Here is a 17,988-nt window from a genome sequence, read left to right on the forward strand (position 1 = left end):
AAACCAAACAAACAAACATTCCCTTACTTGGAATGCATCCCAAACAGAGTATGTGAGCAGAGTGGAGCTGGAGCGGAAAGAAGAGCAGGGTGTGCCTAATTTGAATGGAGCAAGGAGCGACATTCCCAAAGGCTGGATTGTCGGCCTTCTCCCTCACTCCAATTTCGCATCAGTAGCGCTCACTACATGAGCTCAGGGCATGCCCAGAACCGCATGCATTTGTAGCCTAGGTGGGTAGATAGCTCGGTGTGTTATTGAAGCAAAGTATTTATAAACAAAAAATCTGATCTCTTAAAAGTTTAATTCATTTTTGTTCTATTATCATTTAGTCCATATTTGATTTTGGCCTAAACGATAATAGGCCTGGCATAGTCCCACTTTCAAGGAGCTTTTGTTTAGCATCCCCAGTGGCTCTGCAAGCTCAGAGAGGATGGCCTGCTCCGGGCACCATATCATGAGCCTGAAGCAACAGACTAGCCAAAATTGTTTCTAAAAATGAATTCAAAGGCACTGTAGACTGAGCCTAATGAGGAATTTTTCATTTAATTTGTATTTAATTCTAAGTAAGTCACAGCCTATACTCGCAATTTATAGAATGTAATGATTTAATACAACAAAATGTTGTTTAAGTGCTGAGAGCTTTATATCCCTACCATCCTATTTTGTGGCACTTGCAAATCCTTCACGATGTATTTCTTTGTAGGCCTTGAAATAATCCATATAATATAGCCTCAATAATTCATTTTCATTCCTTATTAGGCTCCCTGTCTGTCTCCTGACCTATTTAGTGTTTATATCCTGTTTAGTATGACATGTAGCCTAGTTCATTCAATAGATGGAGGATTCCTGATATCTCCAGGAGTGATAAGTATCATTTTTTTTGTCTTTATCTGTTGTGGTCTAAAACTGTTTTTGCTGACTAGGGCCATCTACTTTAAGTGCTGCCTGTCTTCCCAGTGGCCTACTTGGTGTGTGTGTGTGTGTGTGGGGGGGGTGATTTTACCTCTCCTAGGCAATCAGCAATTAGTACAGAGGTGTGCTCTCCACCTCTGCTAGGCAATTAGCAATTATTGTTAGTTCGTCAGTCTCCCCTGGATTCTCAGCAGCAGCTATAAGCAGCGGTCATGTCAGTGGCGGTTTTGTCGCAAGATTAAGACCATCGCTGAAACAAAGACGGTTCTGCCTGTCACACCTGCTTCCACTCTCCCTCTCTGGCACGCCTGCTCTCTGTCACGCCTTGGTCTTAGTATTTTGTGTTTTAGTTAATTAGTTGGTCAGGCCAGGGTGTGACATGGGTTTATGTTGTTGTGTTGTCGTATTGGGTTTTTTGTAGGCATTGGGATGGTGGTTGATTAGGGGTGTGTTTAGTTTAGGTTTGGCTGCCTGGGGCGGTTCTCAATCAGAGTCAGGTGATTCTTGTTGTCTCTGATGGGGAACCGTATTTAGGTAGCCTGGGTTTCACTGTTTATTTCGTGGGTGATTGTTTCTGTCTCTGTGTAGTGTTCACCAGATAGGCTGTAATAGGTTTCACGTTCCATTTGTTGTTTTTGTATTTATTAGTTATTTCATGTATCGTTCCGTTTTTCTTCATTAAAGACATGAGTAACCACCACGCTGCATTTCGGCAGCGTCCGACTCTCATTCAACAAACGAAGAACGCCGTTACAGTCTCACTCTCCCTCTCTGGCGTTTAAGGGCGCCAGGCTGCCTTACGCACACCTGTCACCATCATTATGTGCATCAGCGCTCATTGGACTCACCTGGACTCCTTCACGTTTTGATTGCCTTCCCTATATCTGTCTGCTTCCTCTGTTTCATCCCCGTGTCAGAATTAATGTCGTTATGTTTTCATGTCCAGGCGCTGTCCTGTTCCATGTCCGTTGTTAAGTAAATGTTCACTCCCTGTACTTGCTTCTCATCTCCCAGCATCAATCCTTACACTGCCGAGTTGTTCTGCTGAGTTGTTCAAGGAAGGAAAGAGAGGGAGGCTCCACACCACTCTGACTTAGGTATCTTACCTAGTTATTTACAGATTCTCATTTTGCTCTTTGTAGCTTCGTCAACTATGTGTGTGTTTTCTATACCTGATCGCACCTCTTCCTTTAGGCTTTACAGATGCTCCCCACCCCTTTGCTGCAACCCTTATAATTTAGTGTACCCTGCTCGCGCAACCCATTCGAAATTCTCAGTCTCTGGCAGCGTTTGGAACTGACAATCTGCTGTCAAGAACGTTGAGTTGTGAGGGTTCTCATCCTCCTCTTCTGAGGAGGAGTAGCGAGAAGGATCGGAGGACCAATGCGCAGCATGGTAAGTGTCCATAATGTTTTTTAATAAAGACAATAGAACACTCAAACAAAACAAATGATGATGTGAAAATACAAAACCGAAAACAGTACCGTGTGGATCAAAAACACGGAAAATAAACACCCACAACCCAAAAGTGAAACCCAGGCTACCCAAGTATGATTCTCAATCAGGGACAACAATTGACAGCTGCCTCTGATTGAGAACCATACCAGGCCAAACACTGAAATATAAAATCATAGACAAACTAACATAGACAACCCACCCAACTCACGCCCTGACCATGCTAAAACAAAAGACAAAACAAAGGAACTAAGGTCAAAACATGACAGTACCCCCCCAAGGTGCGGACTCCGGCCTCAAAACATGAACCTATAGGGGAGGGTCCGGGTCGGTGTCAGTCCGCGGTGGCGGCTCTGGCGTGGGACATGTACCCCACTCCACCATAGTCTTTCTCTTCCTCCTTAACCGCCTCCGTGGCCCCTTAAGAGTGGCGACCCTCACCACCGACCTCGGACTGGGGACCCTAGCCATGGTCCCGAATGGATGGGAGATTTCGGCAGCGCCGGAGTGAAGGACGACTCCGGCAGCGCCTGGCTGACTGATGGCTCCGGCAGCTCCTGGCTGACTGACGGCTCCGGCAGCTCCTGGCTGACTGATGGCTCCGGCAGCTCCTGGCTGACTGACGGCTCAGGCAGCTCCTGTCTGACTGACGGCTCCGGCAGCTCCTGGCTGACTGACGGCTCCGGCAGCTCCTGGCTGACTGACGGCTCCGGCAGCTCCTGGCTGACTGACGGCTCTGTCAGCTCCTGGCTGACTGGCGGCTCAGGACAGACTGGCGGCTCTGGCGGCTCAGGACAGACTGGCGGCTCTGGCAGCTCAGGACAGACAGGAGACTCTGGCAGCTCTGGACAGACGGGAGACTCTGGCAGCTCAGGACAGACGCGAGACTCTGGCAGCTCCGGGCAGGAGGAAAGCTCTGGCAGCGCTGGACAGGCGGGAGCAGCTGTAGGGAGAAGACGGAGAGACAGCCTGGTTCGGGGGGCTGCCACCGGAGGTGGCACCGGATAGACCGGACCATGAAGGCGCACTGGAGCTCTTGAGCACCGAGCCTGCCCAACCCTACCTGGCTGAATGCTCCCTGTAGCCAGGCCAGTGCGGTGAGGTGAAATAGCCTGCACTGGGCTGTGCTGGCAAACCGGGGACACCATGCGTAGGGCTGGTGCCATGTACACCTGCCCGAGGAGACGCACTGTAGAACAGATGCGCTGAGCCGGCTTCATGGCACCTGGCTCGCTGCCCACTCTAGCCCGGCCGATACGAGGTGCTGCAATGTACCGCACCGGGCTATGCATGCGCACCGTGGACACCGTGCGCTCCATCGCATAACACGGTGCCTGCCTGGTCCCTCTCGCTCTCCGGTAAGCATGGGAAGTTGGCCTCAGGTCTCCTACCTGACTTCGCCACGCTCCCCGTGTTCACCTCCCAATAAATTTTGGGGCTGCCTCTCGGGTTTCCAGCCGCGCTGCCATGCTGCCTCCTCATAACGCCACCTCTCCGCTTTCGCTACCTCCAGCTCTGCCTTGGGGCGGCGATATTCCACAGCCTGAGCCCAGGGTCGTTTGCCGTCCAGTTCTCCAGGTATCGCTGCCTCTCGTTACCACGCTGCTTGGTCCTTTGGTGATGGGTGTTTCTGTAAGGGTTCTCGTCCTCCTCTTCTGAGGAGGAGTAGCGAGAAGGATCGGAGGACCAATGCGCAGCATGGTAAGTGTCCATAATGTGTTTTAATAAAGACAATAGAACATTCGAACAAAACAACAAAAGGTGACGTGAATATACAAAACCGAAAACAGTACCGCGTGGACCAAACACTCTCACGGAAAACAAACACCCAAAACCCAAAAGTGAAACCCAGGCAACCTAAGTATGATTCTCAATCAGGGACAACAATTGACAGCTGCCTCTGATTGAGAACCATACCAGGCCAAACACAGAAATAGGAAATCATAGACAAACTAACATAGACAACCCACCCAACTCACGCCCTGACCATACTAAAACAAAAGACAAAACAAAGGAACTAAGTTCAAAACGTGACATGAGTTCATCTCAGCCTATGCAGCTGTCGTGTCTTTGGCTATGCCGAAGTTAAGTGATATGATATGCTATTCTATAAAATAATTTCTCCATAATTAATATTACCTGATTGAGCTAATCATGTAAATGTAATTAACTAGAGTCGGGGACCATGAAATAATATTTATAGAGCTGTTATCTTCCGAATAAACTCTTAAAGACCTAGTAATATTTTACATTTGTACCTTTAGATTTGTACCTTGTCAACTCAGGAATTTGAACTTGCAACCTTCCGGTTACTAGTCCAACACTCTAACCACTAGGCTACCCTGCCACCCAAATATCAGTCAATATTAATCATCATCTTAATTCAGTCTCATCTGAAAGTTGTAAATCTGCAGAAACCCTGGCAAACAAGTTGAACCAGCAATACAAAATTGGGGTTAATTATTTATTTACTAAATACCTAACTAATCACACAGAATTACACATACACATAATTAAATCATAACTTGATTACAAATTACGTCATAAAGGAAAATGTCCCTAGTGGGCGGAACAGATATGACAGCCTGTTTCACAAAAGAAAAGGGGCTGGGTTTGAGTGAAAGAGCGGGAAGACTGGGTAACAATGGAAGAAGCTGTGCTATCGTAAATACAGTATCTTATGCATTCTAAATTACCGCCCATTTGGAAAAGGAAAATGCAATAAATATTTACTCTGAGCTGCGCTTCGGTGGGTTGGTGGTAGATGGAAGGCCGTGTTGCCCAACCGAGTCCTTTGTTCTTTTGAAGAATGTCTCTGCTGGTAAATTGAAAACGTTGCAGTAACATCGTTGTGTGGTAGACGGGATACTCTGTCTGTTCCTTCCTAATGCTCGTTTGCAGCGGCTGTTGCTAACTCAATGGCTAGGAGGTATCACTTCTGTAGTGATTAAGAGTTCAAGTTCATAACATTCGCAACCAAAGCTCACGCTGATGGTGGCTTCGTTCTGTAGTTATTCTGACATCGGACCGTCGTCCTCATGTCCTCAGAACAGGAGGTTATATTGTCGTCAAGGGTTTATATAAGAAGGGAGAGGAGGGCGTGTTTGAAAAGTTTTATAGCCCATGTCCCTTCACAGGGGCGGGCCACTGATTGAGCAGAGCCCTATCTTATGAAAACCAAAATCTCACATTTTAGAAGCTAAAATCACATTTCATCCCTTTAAAAATAATTTCTTATTCAAACATTTAAATTGAACAACAATTCCATGTGAATCCGATAACTCTGATGTGTAGACGTTCCACTGTAGAGTTTATGTCATCTTATCATTGATGAGAATGTCTCAGATGACAACCGAACTGACATCATATTGGTTAATTAACCTACCAGGTAAAACCATAAATCCATAAACACGGGCACCCTCATAGATATCAACCTAACCAGCCTGCCTTCCAAATACACCTCTGTTGTTTTCAACCAATATCTCAGCGATCACTGCCTCATTGCCTGCATCCGTAATGTGTCACTGTCAAATGCTCCCAAAAACACTTCGGCGAACAGGCCTTTCTAATCGACCTGGCCCGGGTATCCTGGAAGGGTACTGACCTCATTCCGTCGGTAGAGGATGCTTGGTTATTCTTCAAAAGTACTTTTATCACCATCTTAAATAAGCATGCCCCAATATAAAAAATGTAAACAAAGAACAGATATAGCCCTCACGTGGAACCCAAACCAGCTGTGCTCGTGTGCCATCGTGCGCTATCGTGCATACATTTATTCCCCCCCCCCACACCAAACGCGATCACGACCCGCAGGTCAAAATATCAAACAAACTCTGAACCAATGACATTCATTTGGGGACAGGTCGAAAATCATTAAACATGTATGGCAATTTAGCTAGTTAGCTTGCACTTGCTAGCTAACGTTAATTTGTCCTATTTATTATAAATTGGATGCAGTCTATCACAGTGCAATCTGTTTTGTCACCATAGCCCCATATACTACCCACCACTGCGACCTGTATGCTCTCCTTGGCTGGCCCTTGCTTCATATTCGTCGCCAGACCCACTGGCTTCAGGTCATCTATAAGTCTTTGCCAGGTAAAGCCCCGCCTTATCTCAGCTCATATATTTCACTGGTCACCCTCAAAGCCAACACCTCCTTTGGCCGCCTCTCCTTCCAGTTCTCTGCTGCCAATGACTGGAACGAACTGCAAAAATCACTGAAGCCGGAGACTCATATCTTCCTCTCGAACTTTAAGCACCAGCTGCCAGAGCAGCGCACAGATCACTGCACCTGTACATTGCCCATCTGTAAATAGCCCATCCAACTACCTCAACGTCATACTGTTATTTATTTTTTTGTGCCTTTGCACCCCAGTATCTCTACTTGCACATTCATCTTCTGCACACCTATCACTTGTGTTTAATTGCTAAATTGTAATTATTTTGCCACTATGGCCTACTTATTGCCTTACCTCCCTTATCTTACCTCATTTGCACACACAGTATATCAACTTTTCTATTGTGTTTTTGACTGTACGTCTGTTTATTCCATGTGTAACTCTGTGTTATTGTTTGTGTCGCACTGCTTTGCTTTATCTTGGCCAGTTCGCAGTTTAAATGAGAACTTGTTCTCAACTGGCCTATCTGGTTAAATAAAGTTGAAATAAAATACAATTAAAATAAAGGAAATGCCACCAAATACTAATTGTATGTAAACTTCTGACGCACTGGGAATGTGATGAAATATTCTGACATATTCTGACAAATTATTCTGACATTTCACATTCTTATAATGAAGTTATGACACGAACTGACCTAAAACAGGGATTTTTTTTAACCAAAAATCAGGAATTGTGAAAAACTGAGTTTAAATGTATTTGGCTAAGGTGTACTGTATGTATTACAATAATTCACTTCAACTGTGTTTACCACTCCTGCTCCTGGGACATCAATGATTACACATTGTAACTATGCAATAGACTAGAAACATGATTGATTTGTAATTCATATATAGAAAAAAAACTATGCATTTCTAACTCCCCTCATTTGCATTAATCTGAGGACACAGGATAGTATTTCAATGAGATACTCCATTTCAACCAGTGGAAAATGTGAAACACTTTATTGAAAGAAGTTAATTATCCAGGTGTTATAAATACATGCATTATAATTATGATAATTGTAATATATTATAAACACAAGTTCAATCTATACTTCAATGCAGACATGGTGTGCATTATAAAACGAGGAAGAAAGTCGAGGTGGGGAGAGAGGTGTAGAAGACAAAGGGAAAGAGGTAAAAACAGAAGCAGACAGCATATGATTAATTCATTACAGTGCTATCCTAATATTCTCTCAGTTCATCACAATTGCGGTGTCTCCTAACCACCCTTGGGCCCTCATTTGGTCCAATGGTTATTTTAACCTGTCTGGGAACGGGGTTCCACTAGCGAAACCCCATTCCTCTAGCGGAACCCCTCGCCAACAGCCAGTGAAATTGCAGGGTGTCAAATTCAAACAACAGAAATCTCATGAATCAAATTTCTCAAACATACAAGTATTAGGCACCATTTTAAAGATAACATTCTCGTTAATCCAGCCACAGTGTCTGACTTCAAAAAGGCTTTACAGCGAAAGCTCCACAAACGATTATGTTAGGTCACCACCAAGTCACAGAAAAACACAGCTTTTTTACCCAGCCAAAGAGAGGAGTCACAAAAAGCAGAAATGTAGATAAAATGAATCACTAACCTTTGATGATCTTCATCGGATGACACTCATACATCGGATGTTACACAATACATGTGTGTTTGTTCGATAAAGTGCATATTTATATCCAAAAATCTAATTTTACATTGACGTGTAATGTTCAGTAGTTCCAAAACTTGCGGTGATTTTGCAGAGAGCCACATCGATTTACAGAAATACTCATCTTAAACATTGCTAAAAGATACAACTATTACACCTGGAACTTTAGATAAACTTTTCCTTAATGCAACCGCTGTGTCAGATTTCAAAAAAACTTTACGGAAAAAGCACGCCATGCAATAATCTGAGTACGGCGCTTAGTGCCCAAACCAGCCAAAGAAATATCCTCCATATTGTGCAGTTAACAGAAGTCAGAAATAACATGTAAATATTCACTTACCTTTGATGATCTTTATAAGAATGCACTCCTAGGAATCCCAGTTCCACAATAAATGTTTGATTTGTTCGATAAAGTCCATCATTTATGTCCAAATAGGTCATTTTGTTAGGGCTGAGTAGCAGGCAGTTTAGTCTGGTCACCTTATTCATCAAAGCTACTCAATACCGCCCCCAGTCACCAAGAAGTTAACCAATTGAAAGAGAATCATATCAAAAGTAATGTGAGTAATGCATTGTGAAAGGCAATCCCTTTATATGAACAATAGCAATGTGAAACACGTATTTCTAGATGAAACACTGATTAACTTCTTGCGTCGAGCAATCCCGGATCCGGGATTCTATTTATAGCCTCAAGCTCATTAGCATAACGCAACGCTAACTATTCATGAAAATCGCAAATGAAATGAAATAAATATATTTGCTCTCAAGCTTAGACTTTTGCTAACAACACTGTCATCTCAGATTTTCTAAATATGCTTTTCAACCATAGCTAAACAAGCATTTGTGTAAGAGTATTGATAGCTAGCATAGCTATAAGCCTAGAATTCAGCCAGCAACATTTTCACAAAAACAAGAAAATCATTCAAATAAAATCATTTACCTTTGAAGAACTTCAGATGTTTTCAATGAGGAGACTCTCAGTTAGATAGCAAATGTTCAGTTATTCAAAAAAATATTATTTGTGTAGGACAAATCGCTCCGTTTTGTTCACGTTTGGCTATGAAAAAAACCAGTATCCAGTTATAGCCTCAAGCTCATTAGCATAAGGTAACGTTAACTATTTATGAAAATCGCAAATGAAATGAAATGAATGTGCTAGCTCTCAAGCTTAGCCTTTTCTTAACAACACTGTCATCTCAGATTTTCAAAATATGCTTTTGAACCATAGCAAATCAAGCATTTGTGTAAGAGTATTGCAAGCTAGCTTAGCATTTTGCGCAGCATTTAGCACGCAACATTTTCACAAAAACCAGATAACCAAATAAATAAAATCATTTACCTTTGAAGAAATTCGGATGTTTTCAATGAGGAGACTCTCAGTTACATAGCAAATGTTCAGTTTTTCCCGAAAGAATCTTTGTGTAGGAGAAATCGCTCCGTTTTGTACATCACATTTGGCTACCGAAACGAACCGAAAATTCAGTCACCAAAACGTCAAACTTTTTCCGAATTAACTCCATAATATCGACCGAAACATGGCAAACGTTGTTTAGAATCAATCCTCAAGGTGTTTTTTCACATATCTCTTCATTGATATGCCGTTCGTGGAAGCCTGCTTTCCCCTCAGAATCCCATGGAAAAATACCAGCAGCTGAAAATGACGCACCAATTTCGACGGAGGACACCGGGCGGACACCTGGAAAATGTAGTCTCTTATGGTCAATCTTCCAATGATATGCCTACAAATACGTCACAATGCTGCAGACACCTTGGGGAAATGATAGATAGGGCAGGCTCATTCCTGTCGCATTCACAGCCATACAAGGAGACAATGGAAAACAGAGCCTCAAAAATCCTGTTAATTTCCTGGTTGCCGTTTCATCTTGGTTTTGCCTGTAGCTCCTGTTCTAGGGGACTCACAGACAATATCTTTGCAGTTCTGGAAAATTCAGAGTGTTTTCTTTCCAAAGCTATCAATTATATGCATAGTCGAGCATCTTTTTGTGACAAAATATCTTGTTTAAAACTGGAACGTTTTTCATCCAAAAATTAAATAGCGCCCCCAGAGTTTCAAGAGGTTAAGTTTGGTGAAAAAGTGACGCTTTTATGTGTTGTACTTAGTCAATTGAACATGTGCTTAGAGTTCTGAAACAACTGCCTTGTTCATCTGTTTTCGAGTTTTGAAAATGTATCAGATACTTGTGAAATTGCACCAAAGCGATTGAAAAAAAATGTAATACCAGACTAAAAGTATCAGTAACAGTAATAATTGAAGGAAGTAGCAGCAGCAGTAGGCCTACGAAAACCCCCACAAAATCTGTATTCTAAACAGAATTATGATCAACCTGAAGTCATCCTTCGTCCTTTGTTTTAGAATCTTTTTGATTCAGTGTCCTAAATGATATCATAATCATGGTATCACTTTGGGAAGAAGTCAGAAAGTGCACATCCTCCTCCTCTCTCCTGCTGGATGTCCCTGAGCTCAGTGTTTGCACTGTAAATCCTCAAATCATTCTCTTCGCTTCTCTTCTTACCTCTCATGCCTAGATCACCATTCCCTTTCCCCACTCAGGTGTATTTTCTGAATGTGTTAGTTGCTGTCATTTTTGGAGTACAGTAGGCTTCTCAATTTTCCTTTAGGTAGTTCATATTCACTGAGTATACCGAACATTAGGAACACCTTCCTAATATTGAGTTGCACCCCTCCCTTTTACCCTCAGAACAGCCTCAATTTGTTGGGGCATGGACTCCACAACGTGTCGAAAGCCATCCACAGGGATGCTGGCCCATGTTAACACACAGTTGTGTCAAGTTGGCTGGATGTCCTTTGGGTGGTGGACCATTATAGATGCACATGGGAAACTTGATAGAGCAGCGTTGCAGTTGTTGACACAAACCAGTGCACCTGGCACCTACTACCATACCACATTCAAAGGCACTTCAATATTTTGTCTTGCCCATTCACCCTCTGAATGGCATACATCCACAATCCATGTCTCAATTGTCTCAGGGCTTAAAAATAATTATGTAACCTGTCTCCTCCCCTTCATCTACACTGATTGAAATTGATTTAGCAATTTACATAAATAAGGTATCATAGCTTTCACCTGGATTTCAACCGGTCAGTCTATGTCATGGAAAAAGCAGGCATTCTTAATGTTTAGTATACTCAGTGTACTTCATTTTGAGTGGGTTAATCAGTTTTGGCTGAGTATGTGTTGACTATGTTTATGTAGTGTACAGTTTATATATTGTACAGTATGTTTGCCAATAGTCTGAACCTTAATTGTGTCAATAGTTGTGCTGTTGTTTGCTACACTGTGAGTCTCCTCTTTGCTCAGAAGAAGTGTACATTTGGGGGAGAAAGAAAGAGGGGGAGGAACTAAAGTGAGAAATAGAGAGTGGAAGTTAGTTAGAGCTTCAGTGGCTGAGAGAGAATGAGAAGGAAGGGTGCAGAGAGAGCAAGGGACAGAAAGAGAGAGAGAGAGAGAGAGAGAGGGGGAGAAATAGAGAGAGGAGAGCTGGAGTTCAGTCTCATATCTGACCCATGCGCTCATTTCCTGTTCAGCCCCACGGCCCCGGCATGGCAGCGAGCCAAGAGCAACAGGTGATCCTTGTGTGAGCTTGTGGGTGGATCAGCGAGACAGGAAGTGGGAGGCGGGTGGTTGAGACAGGGCCTCTCTGGACAAGCCTCCTCGCTCCTCCACCACCCAAAAAACCCACCCCGGTCCCCAGCAGCCACAACTGCTGCTCCCCTCTCTCCTCCCCTCTCTCTTCTGTCCTCTTCTCATTTCCAACCTCGAAAGAGCCCTGTTATGCACCCCTACAGAAAAAAACAGATAACACTGTGACTGCTCTTCTTGTTCCTTTTCTCCTTCCTCTTCCTAGCCCCAAAATAGACTTTGGCTGCTCCTCGTTCTCCTGTATCCCCCCCCCCATTGTACTACTAATTTGAAACTAAATGTCATGACCAGTTATATTGATACAATATAAACAACTCAACAGAAATTATGTTCATTGAACTGCATGGAAAAAATAGATATGACATTGTCTTTTGATGATTGATAAATCAATGGGAATGTTAAAAATGACAGTCTTACCTCATCCAGTTTCTTGTGCCTTGTAGTGGTTTCTACCAAGGTGCTAGAGCACCATCTAAAGGCCATTGAAATTATTTCACAATATCTCAGATTGAACATGTAATAAAATGTGAAATTTGATCTTGAATCTATTTCCTTGAATTTCTATTGAACAACTTGGAGCTTGGGGGATGTTGAAATATGTTATACGTTACATAATTACATTACATAAAAGTACAATGCTATTGTAGTGTAAGTGTACATGACAAAGCCTACAAGAGAAAGAAAAGCTTGAAGGGAAAAATCAAAATATTATTTTAGCGATTTTCATACTTCAAAAGATGTTTAAGTCCACATTGTCCACCAAATGTTGAGTATAGACTCCTTTTTGTATTATAAGGAATTTTAATATACATGAATGACACCATTGATGGAATTACAATAGTCAATGCATACACAGTCTCATGTTAGGTTTTGCCCATTAAGAATGGATCATACAGTTGTTGTTATCCAAACTAATAATATAAATAAAAGATGCTGAAATTGCTAAGTGTGCTAAATCGTAATGAGCCACCTCTTCCTCTCCTGTTGCAGTTCCATGTCACCATTCAGTATTGAGAGCATACGGCGCCCCCAGAGGTCAGAGTCGCCCGACTCCAAGAAGAGACGCATCCACAGGTGTGACTTTGAGGGCTGCAATAAGGTCTACACCAAGAGCTCCCATCTGAAAGCACACCGGAGGACGCACACAGGTCAGTGTGTGTGTGTGTGTGTGTGTGTGTGTGTGTGTGTGGCTTCACCAACTCATTACAGTTGTCTTTATCATTTAAAGTATATGTCTCACTTTCTTCCTGAATCAAATTATTTCCCTCGCTCTAATAAGCATGGAAAGTGAATACACGTGTAAGGTAAGCAACAAGATCTCACGGTCTGACTGCAGTATTCGACGTTTGTCGATAAAATTTGAATTTGACCGTTAAATTCAGGCATTAGTTCTGAATAGTTAAGGTAGGGATAAGGTTTGGTATAGGGTTAAAACAAAAATATAAAAAATGAGTGCCTAGCACTGGGATTGAAACTGTGATTCTCTGAGCTGGAGCTTATACCTATCTACCATTGACACGGCAGCACAAACTCTATTCACACACTTACACTGTTACTCTCGCGCACACACACACATATTCATACACACACACGTTGACCCCACACATACATACACAAACCATCATACATGCACAAACACATTTAACTATACACAATGCTGCTACCTATTGTTATTCTATAATTTCACTTTTTTTTTTAACTTGGTTAAATAACTGAAGCATAGATTGGTAGCATTTTTATTAATTTGGCACACAGAAACTAGATGCCATGAGTAACTTGGTCAAAAAGAATTGCACAGATTGTCCAAGAAGACTTAAAGTGAGACTGCTGTTATAATTAGCCTTACTTACACCCTCATATTTGTCGCCCTGTTTGACCTAGAGACTCTTTCCTCATAATGAACAAATTTGCCTCAAGTACCCATAAATCGGTCACGATAGATTTTCCATAATTTTGGAAATTTTGGAAAAGCTTTGAAAAAAAACGTCTTTTGACATTTTCAATCATAGTCTGCTGCTGGAAAAAAAAATATTCTGGCTTAATACCCCTGATATATTGTGGATAAAGAGAATACAGAGGGTGTTATTTAATGGAAGCTTCTTTAACGTAATCCGGGTGTAATCAGACATTCCCCAGGGCAGCTGTCTAGGCCTCTTACTTTTTTAAATCTATACTAATTACCTGCCACTGGGTAAAGCCAGTGTGTCTATGTATGCAGATGACTCAACACTATACATGTAAGCTTCTACAGCAAGAGAAATCACTGCAAAACTTAAACTTATTAAGGCTAGGGGGCACTATTTTCACGTCCGGATGAAAAGTTTGCCCAAAGTAAACTATCTGCTACATATAATCGATAGATTTGGATAGAAAACACTCTAAAGTTTCTAAAACTCTTAAAATGATATCTGTGAGTATAACTTCGAGTGGAGGGGGCAGATTTTGTTTTTGGCTAAAAACGTACCCATTTGAAACTGCCTATTTCTCAGGCCCAGAAACTAGAATAGATATATAATTGTCAGATTATGATAGAAAACACTAAAGTTTCTAAAACTGTCAGAATATTGTGTGTAACATAACTGATATTGCAGGCGAAAACCTGAGGAAAATCCAACAAGGAAGTGCTGTTTTTCCTGAAAGCTCTCTGTTCCATTGGATGCCATGCCTCCATTTAAAGGGATATCAACCAGATTCCTTTTCCTATGGCTTCCTAAAGCTGTGAACACTCTTTAGACATAGTTTTAGTCTTTTATTTTGAAAAATGAGCGAAAAAGAAACCATCGCGTCAGTGGATGGCTGAGTTTTTCATGCGCAACAGCCATTTTTTCTCTCTCTCTCTCCTATGGAAGAAGCTACATTCCGGTTGACATATTATCGATTATATATTGTAAAAACTTCCGGCGAGGCACCGACAGAGATGGCCGCCTCGCTTCGCGTTCCTAGGAAACTATGCAGTTTTTTTGTTTTTTTGTGTTATTTCTTACATTAGTACCCCAGGTCATCTTAGGTTTCATTACATACAGTCGAGAAGAACTACTGAATATAAGAGCAGCGTCAACTCACCATCAGAATGACCAAGAATATGACTTTCGCGAAGTGGATCCTGTGTTCTGCCTTTCAACCAGGACAACGCAATGGACCCCAGCCAGCGACCCCAAACAAAACGACTTCGTAAAAGAGGGAAACGAGGCGGTCTTCTGGTCAGACTCCGGAGACGGGCACATCGTGCACCACTCCCTAGCATTCTTCTCGCCAATGTCCAGTCTCTTGACAACAAGGTTGATGAAATCCGAGCAAGGGTAGCATTCCAGAGGGACATCAGAGATTGTAACGTTCTTTGCTTCACGGAAACATGGCTCACTGGAGAGACGCTATCGGAGTCGGTGCAGCCAGCGGGTTTCTCCACGCATCGCACTGACAGAAACAAACATCTTTCTGGTAAGAAGAAGGGCGGGGGTGTATGCCTTATGGCTAACGAGACGTGGTGTGATCACAGAAACATACAGGAACTAAAATCCTTCTGTTCACCTGACTTAGAATTCCTCACAATCAAATGTCGACCGCATTATCTACCAAGAGAATTCTCTTCGATTATAATCACAGCCGTATATATTCCCCCCCAAGCAGACACATCGATGGCTCTGAACGAACTTTATTTGACTCTTTGCAAACTGGAATCCATACATCCTGAGGCTGCATTCATTGTAGCTGGGGATTTTAACAAGGCTAATCTGAAAACAAGACTCCCTAAATTGTATCAGCATATCGATTGCGCAACCAGGGCTGGCAAAACCTTGGATCATTGTTATTCGAACTTCCGCGACGCATATAAGGCCCTGCCCCGCCCTCCTTTCGGAAAAGCTGACCACGACGCCATTTTGTTGATCCCTGCCTACAGACAGAAACTAAAACAAGAAGCTCCCACGCTGAGGTCTTTCCAACACTGGTCCGACCAAGCTGATTCCACACTCCAAGACTGCTTCCATCACGTGGACTGGGATATGTTTGGTATTGCGTCAGACAACAACATTGACGAATACGCTGATTCGGTGTGCGTGTTCATTAGAACATGCGTTGAAGATGTCGTTCCCATAGCAACGATTAAAATATTCCCAAACCAGAAACCGTGGATTGATGGCAGCATTCGCGTGAAACTGAAAGCGCGAACCACTGCTTTTAATCAGGGCAAGGTGACTGGAAACATGACCGAATACAAACAGTGCAGCTATTCCCTCCGCAAGGCTATCAAACAAGCTAAGCGTCAGTATAGAGACAAAGTAGAATCTCAATTCAACGGCTCAGACACAAGAGGTATGTGGCAGGGTCTACAGTCAATCACGGACTACAAAAAGAAAACCAGCCCAGTCACGGACCAGGATGTCTTGCTCCCACGCAGACTAAATAACTTTTTTGCCCGCTTTGAGGACAATACAGTGCCACTGACACGGCCTGCAACGAAAACATGCGGACTCTCCTTCACTGCAGCCGAGGTGAGTAAAACATTTAAACGACTACCGCCCCGTAGCACTCACTTCTGTCATCATGAAGTGCTTTGAGAGACTAGTCAAGGACCATATCACCTCCACCCTACCTGACACCCTAGACCCACTCCAATTTGCTTACCGCCCAAATAGGTCCACAGACGATGCAATCTCAACCACACTGCACACTGCCCTAACCCATCTGGACAAGAGGAATACCTACGTGAGAATGCTGTTCATCGACTACAGCTCGGCATTTAACACCATAGTACCCTCCAAGCTCATCATCAAGCTCGAGACCCTGGTTCTCGACCCCGCCCTGTGCAACTGGGTACTGGACTTCCTGATGGGCCGCCCCCAGGTGGTGAGGGTAGGCAACAACATCTCCACCCCGCTGATCCTCAACACTGGGGCCCCACAAGGGTGCGTTCTGAGCCCTCTCCTGTACTGCGTGGCCACGCACGCCTCCAACTCAATCATCAAGTTTGCGGATGACACAACAGTGGTAGGCTTGATTACAAACAACGACGAGACGGCCTACAGGGAGGAGGAGAGGGCCCTCGGAGTGTGGTGTCAGGAAAATAACCTCACACTCAACGTCAACAAAACGAAGGAGATGATTGTGGACTTCAGGAAACAGCAGAGGGAACACCCCCTTATCCACATCGATGGAACAGTAGTGGAGAGGGTAGGAAGTTTTAAGTTCCTTGGAATACACATCACAGACAAACTGAATTGGTCAACCCACAGAGACAGCATCGTGAAGAAGGCGCAGCAGCGCCTCTTCAACCTCAGGAGGCTGAAGAAATTCGGCTTGTCACCAAAAGCACTCACAAACCTCTACAGATGCACAATCGAGAGCATCCTGGCGGGCTGTATCACCGCCTGGTACGGCAACTGCTCCACCCACCACCGTAAGGCTCTCCAGAGGGTAGTGAGGTCTGCACAACGCATCACCATGGGCAAAACTACCTGCCCTCCAGGACACCTACATCACCCGATGTTACAGGAAGGCCATAAAGATCATCAAGGACAACAACCACCCGAGCCACTGCCTGTTCACCCCGCTATCATCCAGAAGGCGAGGTCAGTACAGGTGCATCAAAGCTGGGACCGAGAGACTGAAAAACAGCTTCTATCTCAAGGCCATCAGACTGTTAAAGTGCCACCACTAACATTGAGTGGCTGCTGCCAACACACTGACTCAACTCCAGCCACTTTAATAATGGGAATTGATGGGAAAGGATGTAAAATATATCACTAGCCACTTTAAACAATGCTACCTAATGTAATGTTTACATAACCTCCATTATTCATCTCATATGTATACGTATATACTGTACTCTATATCATCTACTGCATCTTTATGCAATACATGTATCACTAGCCACTTTAACTATGCCACTTTATTTACATTCACATCTCATATGTTTGTACTGTACTCGATACCATCTACTGTATCTTGCCTATGCTGCTCTGTACCATCACTCATTCATATATCCTTATGTACATATTCTTTATCCCCCTACACTTGTGTGTATAAGACAGTAGTTTTGGAATTGTTAGTTAGATTACTTGTTGGTTATTACTGCATTGTCAGAACTAGAAGCACAAGCATTTCGCTGCACTCGCATTAACATCTGCTA

At 43.2% G+C, this 17,988-nt stretch overlaps 1 protein-coding gene across 1 annotated transcript in view; it reads left to right on the plus strand.

Annotated features, from left to right (window-relative positions):
- The window catches only part of LOC135519938 (Krueppel-like factor 12), a 144,208-nt gene that overhangs the window by 118,053 nt on the left and 8,167 nt on the right, over positions 1-17,988 (plus strand). The window contains exon 5 of the mRNA XM_064945183.1: positions 12,852-13,009. Within this exon, the coding sequence (XP_064801255.1) occupies positions 12,852-13,009 (158 nt within the window). The remainder of the gene's footprint in view (positions 1-12,851; positions 13,010-17,988) is intronic.

The sequence above is a fragment of the Oncorhynchus masou genome, chromosome 29 (assembly GCF_036934945.1).
Source record: "Oncorhynchus masou masou isolate Uvic2021 chromosome 29, UVic_Omas_1.1, whole genome shotgun sequence".
In the NCBI taxonomy this organism is placed as follows: Eukaryota; Metazoa; Chordata; class Actinopteri; order Salmoniformes; family Salmonidae; genus Oncorhynchus; species Oncorhynchus masou.